At 40.6% G+C, this 8,074-nt stretch overlaps 1 protein-coding gene across 1 annotated transcript; it reads left to right on the forward strand.

Moving 5' to 3' along the window:
• The first annotated feature begins 773 nt into the window (after positions 1-773).
• tbx22 (T-box transcription factor 22) lies at positions 774-5,261 on the forward strand. Its single transcript, XM_058063643.2, has 8 exons — positions 774-1,261; positions 1,414-1,639; positions 2,346-2,447; positions 2,528-2,702; positions 3,528-3,692; positions 4,261-4,325; positions 4,558-4,643; positions 4,720-5,261. The coding sequence occupies exons 1-8, from the start codon at positions 1,120-1,122 to the stop codon at positions 5,259-5,261; spliced, it is 1,503 nt and encodes a 500-aa protein (XP_057919626.2). The 5' UTR covers positions 774-1,119.
• The last annotated feature ends 2,813 nt before the right edge of the window (positions 5,262-8,074 follow it).

Genomic DNA, 8,074 nt, shown 5'->3' on the forward strand with positions numbered 1-8,074 from the left:
GCTATACAAGCTAGCAGTCACATGTTTAAACAAGCTAAGTTTTACTCATCTCAATGAAAGTCTACTGTGACTAATTTAAAGCCATCACTTCAGTAGAACAATTAGAAATACTTTACTCACCATGAAATGTTGCTTCAGCCTCCTGCACTGTCTTGTCTTGTAGGAGATGGAACTTAAAATGGAAAGGTTAATGTTGAGAAAAATTATGTTGCCTAGCTAATTTTATTAAGTCATAGCAACTTGAATTTTGTTTTAAGCTTACCAACAATAAAATTTGAGTGTATATGACATGCTAAATTAAGTTCATGTAATAGCCAACATTATTATTTGAACATAACTTAAAAAAATAAAGTTAGCAACTGAGAAAGTTTATCTAAATCAATTAATTGCATTTTTTACATTGCATTTATGTATTAAATCAAGTGGTGTCAAAAGATACTCTGAATTATTTTTTAGAGTGTATTAAAAGCTTATCGCTTTCACAGGACAACAATGCGTCAACAATGTAAAAGTATTCTGTGCAAATAAAGTATTAAAGCATTTAGAAACATATTATAAGGGCTTTTAAAGTCAAGATACAACGGTTAAAAGGCAACACTTTAAGAACATGCAAGTATATGTCAAATATTCAGTGGAAACATTTTGGTGACGAAATATTATATGTCGATGTAGGAAAAAATGTCATTTTGCATATATCTGGAAGGAATGGATGTTTAAATAAGGAATAAATGTTTAGAAGGACGTTGTAGTTGCACGTGGCCTGGTGTGAGGAATGCGCATGCATCTTCCCTCCCTCTCTCTGACGCACAGAGGCAACCAGGGAACCAAGCCCACTGAGGCATGGGGCTGCTCAAAGGCATAAAGGGCAGCAGGGAGAATAATGTATTGAGCAAGGGGAGGCGTGTCAACAATCAAGGATTTGGATGTAGGGGATCTTGGAGAGCACATGGAATGGAATCGGATTAATTACGCAGCGCAAAGGACCCAAATCGAGAGGAGGACGACACCTCCCTGAGGTTCTGTTGGGGTTCTGACGCACCCTTCCCCGGCCTGAATGAGTTGGAATGCTCAAACCTGGTGGTGCAAAGTCAGGGTTCGGACGGATACACAACTGGCAGGATGTCATCGGGCAAGATGCAGGGTCTCAGCTCCAGGGCGCACGCGTTTTCTGTGGAGGCGCTGGTGGGGAAACCCTGCAAGAGGTTGAAAGTGTCTGAAGACCATGACTCAAGTTGGGAAGGACACACGGACATCTTCACCGGTAAAACGAAAGAACAAAATTAAGAATAGAATTTTGCGCAAGGTCACAAGAAGTAACATTATTAAAAATAAACTCACATTTCCTGTTAAATTAAACCGATGTAAAATATATTATTGAAAAAGTTTGCTCAAATTGTATAGTTTCAATTTCAGGCTCAACAGAGATTCCGAAGAAGGTGGATTCAGCAGCAAAGAGGCCCGAGGCCAAGTCCTGTAATCCGGACCTGGTCGAGAAGGCCGAACCCCCAGAAGAAGGGAGTAAACCGAAACGCAGTGAGAGTAGACCGGATAGAGAGGTCCACGTTGAGCTGCAGGGTTCCGAACTCTGGAAAAGATTCTTTGAGATCGGCACAGAGATGATCATCACCAAAGCGGGAAGGTAATCTGGATCAACACTTTGGACATTCAGACGAAGACGCAAACCCTGACTATCAAGTACATTATTGATTATACTTACTGTATGTCACCATGCAATTCCATAAGCACTCAAAATATCAGTAGTAAACTATTTAATGAGTCAAACACCTTGCACCTATGAACATATATTATTAATTTCAAACGGATTAACCATCCATATAGCAGGATATTATATGGCCTCATAGGCCTACTGTATAATGGTGCAGACGGGTGGCATTATATCAATTATTTTAAGTGATGCCAAAGTAAGGTGTCATTTATTAATCGTTAATACATTCATATACATGCATGGCATGTTGAATAGATGGGTGTAGGAAAGTTGTATTTATTTAAAACACAAGTTTACAAGAGACAAATAATAAGCTTTGTCATTAAATGTAATTCTAGACAAGTCAGAAAATCTTCTATTAAATGTATTTGTGCGGAATATTAATGCATATATACTTTATTAATATCCGTAAGATAAATTAGCAATAATTTTAATGTTATCTTAGTTTATAACTGTTGAAATTTGGGTTCCGTGGGATTGCTGTCCCATTTGGGAAGTCCCACTAAGGAAATACTTTTCTTCTGCACTTGGCAACAACCTTACGGAATTTTTATACAACAAATAATGTATATTATACTTTCCATTTGTGTATAATAACTAGCATTCTTCACACCCCCAGGAGAATGTTTCCATCGGTGCGGGTCAAAGTGAGCAACCTGGACCCACGCCAGCAGTATTACATAGCAATGGATGTCATGCCCGTGGATTCTAAACGTTACAGGTGCGTTTATTATAACGTATTATTAGTGTGCATGTTGTGTTTTATGAGGTGATTATTATCTGACAAACACATTGCCATAGGTATGTTTACCATAGCTCCCAGTGGATGGTGGCAGGAAACACAGACCACTCTTGCATCTCGCCGAGGCTCTACGTCCACGCAGACTCGCCGTGCGAAGGAGAGACTTGGATGCGTCAGGTCATCAGCTTTGATAGAGTCAAACTGACCAACAATGAAATGGACGACAAAGGGCATGTATGTAAACTAGTGCACAAACTTGCATGAACAGTGTAGAGTGGACTATTGTTTATTTTGTATAAAAATGTAATCCCAAAAATTCATCCAAAAATTGTGCTGGGATTATTCTTCCAGAATACAATGAGTGTTGAAAACTTGGTTTGAGCAAAAACAAATCATCATCATAAAACTTCATATTTTTGCATGCAGGAGTGTTTCAGTACTTTAAGGATTTTGGTTCTGAAAATTATAATCATTTCAGAATTTCATAAATGCTTTGAATATGCTCTGTAATGTGATTTTATGTACATTTAGACATACTTTAAAATTAAAGTATGCCCCCCCAGCACCAATATATAGAAATTAGAAAGTCAATTTATGCAATACTGTGCTGAATACCATTTTGTTAAAGGGATAGATAAATTAGAATTTCTTCACTTGGAAACTATTTTTTGCATTAAACAAATAAAACATCAAATTTTTAATGATACTTTTTCTTCTTCGTTAATATACATATTTGACACATATTATTTATGTTGAAAAATACTAGAGACTTATGTAAGTGTGTAATTTTTGCAGTGCTTTCCATCATGGTTGAGTAAAATATTATTTTGGGCCTACTTTAGTAGTCAAATGTCAGTTTCTTATTTGCTTCTTTCCATTTTCTCATGTGACATGTTTAGACTACTTTAATGACATCACTTCAAGTTTTTTGGAAAGTGTGATGAATGGTTTCCGCATTTTTTTCCGCATGGTTATGTTAAATTCTGCATGTTAATTTAAGGAAAATTGAGCTAGATTAAAATAGCGCTGTTTGTGAAATATCACCATTTTTTATTCCAGATAATCCTGCAGTCCATGCATAAGTACAAGCCACGTGTGCACATCATCAAGCATGACCCTCGAATGGACTTGTCCCAGATCCAGTCGCTGCCTGTTGAGGGAGTGTACAGCTTCTCCTTCCCAGAAACAGAGTTCACCACCGTCACAGCCTATCAGAATCAACAGGTAATGCTCACTGAAACTGCATGATTCCATTGCATGCTAAAATGGTTTGCAGAGTAATTACATACAAAAGGTTTTGAGCAACCAAGTTTGGGTTACAATTTGAAAAGAAAAAAAAATCTCCACCCTTACTGTGCCAGATATATTCCAAAAGCAGATGTGTAGTGATTGTTATGACTGACCTCACAAACTTGTAATCTCAACATCATGAAGGTGATGAGGCCCACTTCCACGGGGTCTGTCCAGGTATTCTGTGGTGCCAGAGAGTGTTTGCTACCTTCTGCTTTTGGCTACCTTCCCCCAGTAACAGACGTCCACCGCCGGGACTGCCAGCTCTTTTCAGCAAGATTATTTTTTATGATCAGTGACTGTATTATTATAGAAACTCAATAACGAGCTAAGACCGGCTGCCTGTTGGAGTCCAGGGCCTATTAAGTCAGTGACAAAACTCTACTCCTGGGGACTGCTGGGTGTATTCCATCGCTTAGAAAAATAATTGTTGTATATATGTGCTTGTTGCTGACCTAGCACACATCTAAACTAGCATGTTTTGCCCGCATGTCTGGCCAAGATCACGAAACTGAAGATAGACAGAAACCCGTTTGCCAAAGGCTTCAGGGATCCAGGAAGGAACAGGTAAGGGAAACCTCACCAAACATCAACACTTGTTATAGCTATAGAAAGTACTCTACTACAGGGCTCAAGAGAGATGTTAAGTTAAACCATGAACATGTGATACCACATAAAACACTCATATAAACCTGGCATGGGCAGTGCAGAATTTCACACCTCAAGGAGCCAACATTTAAATATCCGGAAAGGTTTTTCCTGCTTCCGCAACTTTATGTGTTTGTCTTCGTGTCTATAGGGGTGTGTTGGATGGTTTACTTGAGTCTTATCCTTGGAGATCTCCTCTCAGCTTGGACTTCAAGCCATTCGCCATACAGCTTCACGGTATCTTTAACAAGGGCTTGCATTGCTTCTTCTACTCCAGGCTGTTGTCATTCATGGTTCTTGTATCTATTAACAGGAAGCCTGGGGTCTTCAACCAGCACTGCTTCCTCACTAAAGAGCCTCCTTCCCTTGTCGTCTTCTTCATCACTCCCTCCATTCCCCACGGTCTCAGGCCAGGACTCTGCTCTTCACACCATCGCTCTTCCATTCTACGGAAAGACCTTGACCAGCCCCACATTTCCCAGCAGACCCTTTTCCTCTCTGGGAGCAGACAGACTCAGAGGCCTGTCGCCAGTCCCTCCACTAACAGAACTCCCGCTCTTTCCTGCGCTTCAGGGAAAGAAACCGCCCAACTGTCGGGATCCAAGTCTTTCCCGGTCTCCTGGGAGCCCCTCCTGCTTGATCCCCCTCTCCACCGCTCTCAGTTCTCAAGGGTCGGCTTCGGCTTTACTTCCTTATCTTTCAGACAGTGCAGGCCCATATTGTCTGTATCGCTATAGCTTCCCCTTGAACCCTCAACTTACGGCTATTTCCCGGCATACTAAACTAGCTGAAGATACGACAGAGGGCCCACTGCACCAAACTTCATGGCACCTGGCGGCCAACCACCTCCTCTAAGGGGCTTAAGCCCAATGAACGTAACAAAACTGAAGGGACCACCTCTCCTGAGGCAAAACCAACCAAAACAATCAAGAAGCCTGTCACTGTTACTGTATATTAAAAAACTATTTCAAACAGGGCATCTGAATCAACAGTTCCAAATAAGGAATCCTAAAGAAACATCATCTTTACTATGCACAGCCATGAACAAATGTGGCCAGGATTTTTTTTTATGGACAAAAGGATTCTGATTCTGTACAACTCACCAAAAACATCTGCAACCAAAGAAAGGTATATCACCTGACCTATGCAGCACTCTGGGTTAAATTACCTGGTATGCTCTTTAGGCACTTTGACACTTGCACATATGTTGGCCCCACAGTGGTACATCCTTTTGCGTGCCAATAAGTTTTGTCGTAAACTGTTGTTTATGGTTAAACTGTGGCCGGGCTGCGCGCCAGTGCACAACAAACTTTTAAATGTTCAAAAGTTCTGGAGGCCACTAGCACGAACTAGTTTCCACGTTGTTTCCACAAACAACGTGGTGGCGTGGTATTTTGTGACAATGTGACAATGTATTGTGTGGCAACTTATGCACACAACGTGAACAGCGCACAAGCTAGTCTTCACGGGCGTACCATCTAAATGACACACATTTCCACAGCAAATTTTGGGACAGTGTGGAGGCAGAATTTGTGCAAGTGTCGAGGTGGCATATGTTTATTACATGTTTTTGTTATTAGGGATTTTGCTCTAAAAAGTGATGAAGTACCGTAATAAGTAGAAATTTGACATAATTGGGTTACTCAAAGAGTGGTGGATTGTACTCTTTGGGTTGGAAGTTCATGTATTTTGGGGTCTTGTTCCAAAGTGAGGGAAGGCTGAGGCGTGACAGGAGTCAGCCAGTATGCAATTTGCATATAAAAGTGTTATCCAAAAAGTGTCGCCATGTTTGTGAGTGTATTGCTCCATGGTTTTGTGTATCTGTAAGTTCAAGGACTTATGCAGTGAAAGATTATTAATAGCCTGAGCTGGCACTGTTGTTGTCCGCAACAAAAGGGTCAGGCCAGTTCAATGTTATTATTCCTTGCTTCAGCTGAGATTTAGGCCCCACCCTCCTTTGCCGCAATCTACAAACCTAGATTTGGGCAAAGCGGGGGAAATGACCTGTTTCCCGACAAATGTTCATAGCCAAACAGCAATTACCTTGTCATGGCCACGCATGACAGTCGGCTAATGTGTGCTAGACGTGGAAATAGCAGGAAGAAGTTAATTGAAGAACTCAGGCAGGGGATCACCCGCGTTTGAGTGAGCGGTCAGGTGCGTTGCCATCAAACAGCCTGCCCTTTGTCTACAGACACATGTAATCTGGCCTGTTATTTGATACTGTGTGTCATTTCCATGTTTGCCTATGCAGGACAATCAGTTTGAACTCCCAACTAATTCCTGATCTTTCAATTAGACAAATTGCTTTCATACCAGGGGAGCTGAACTTTGCACCTGCCTCTTTCCCGATACACACAGCAATAACACACACACACACACATAACACCATCAAGTACAAGTTCACTTTTGGAATATGTGCTTTGGCAATAGGTAGGTGAAAGGGAAGATACCGCTATCATTTTATGGTACTAAGACATTAATTAAGACTGGAAAGTCTTTTATAAATACAACAAACAATACATTATGATTAAACATGGGGCCAACAGACAGATTGTGTTGCCTCGGAATGAAGCAAGGAAAGTTATTTCATTATTTCTTTTTTCCTTTAACCCTTTCAAGGTTCAATCGAGGCAACTTTCATCTTTCATCCAAAAGGCTTCTTCTGTTGCCTGTTGATATTCTCATCTATCCAGGTCATTGTATTTTCAGGGAAATTAATCGATTGCAACTGAACGTTTCACCTCTCATCTGGGCAGGCTTCATCAGTTCATGTCATGCTCAATAATTAGGTGGGACAAACCATTGTCTGACTAGGTAACATATGCCTTATCCTGTAAAGTTCAACTCTAAATTGTAGATGTGGGGTTTCCCTGTATAAGTCCCTGGTTGGTGTGTCTACTGAGGGTGGTCACAATCAGGTTGTTGTTGTTGTTGAATGGCCGTCCTGCCTGGTGACAAACTAATTAGTGGTCACTCTTCACTCTTCTGATGCCAACCTCCTTTTCTTTTCAGGGAGGTCCTTTCTACTTTCATATACATGGCTTCTTTAACACCTCTTTCAAACCAGTGGTCTGCCCTATCCAGAAATTGGACATCATTGCCCTGCAAGGAATGCCCCCTCTTTTTGAGATGAGGAAATGCTCTGCTATTTCTGGGCCAGAAGAAACTGCTCTCCACTGTTCCATATGTTTGTATCAGGGCCTTTAGGACGAAAGGTGGAAAGTATTCCACAAACAAATAGTCTAGTTGCGTCTGCGGATTACCATGACCTGAATGACTGAGAAGCTCCCCTATTCGTGTTCATGGTATAAAGTGAAATTAAACAGTTCCAGGCATCAACTGTGTATAGTGGTATTGATTATATTCTTGAAACATCCTGCATTAAGTTAATTCTTCTAAATAAACTGCATTAGCGACAGATATTAAACGAGTGTAATCATTGTTTTGGGAAGACTGATGAAAACATGCCTGTCAATAATCAATACATTTGAGTTGCTAAAATGATTTGCTTGCTTTCGTCTTAAAAGTGGCGGCTAACACAATTAGGAAATTGTGCTCAGGCAACTTTAGAATAACAAAGCAAAGTTTTTCGACTGTTCGCACATGATTGACAAGGAGTGAAGGGAAAGATATTTGACCCTCAAGTCATTTGCTTCCAATCATGT

This window comes from Doryrhamphus excisus, linkage group LG22, assembly GCF_037039965.1.
Source record: "Doryrhamphus excisus strain RoL-2023G ecotype Guam linkage group LG22, RoL_Dexc_Guam_v1.1, whole genome shotgun sequence".
Taxonomy (NCBI): Eukaryota; Metazoa; Chordata; class Actinopteri; order Syngnathiformes; family Syngnathidae; genus Doryrhamphus; species Doryrhamphus excisus.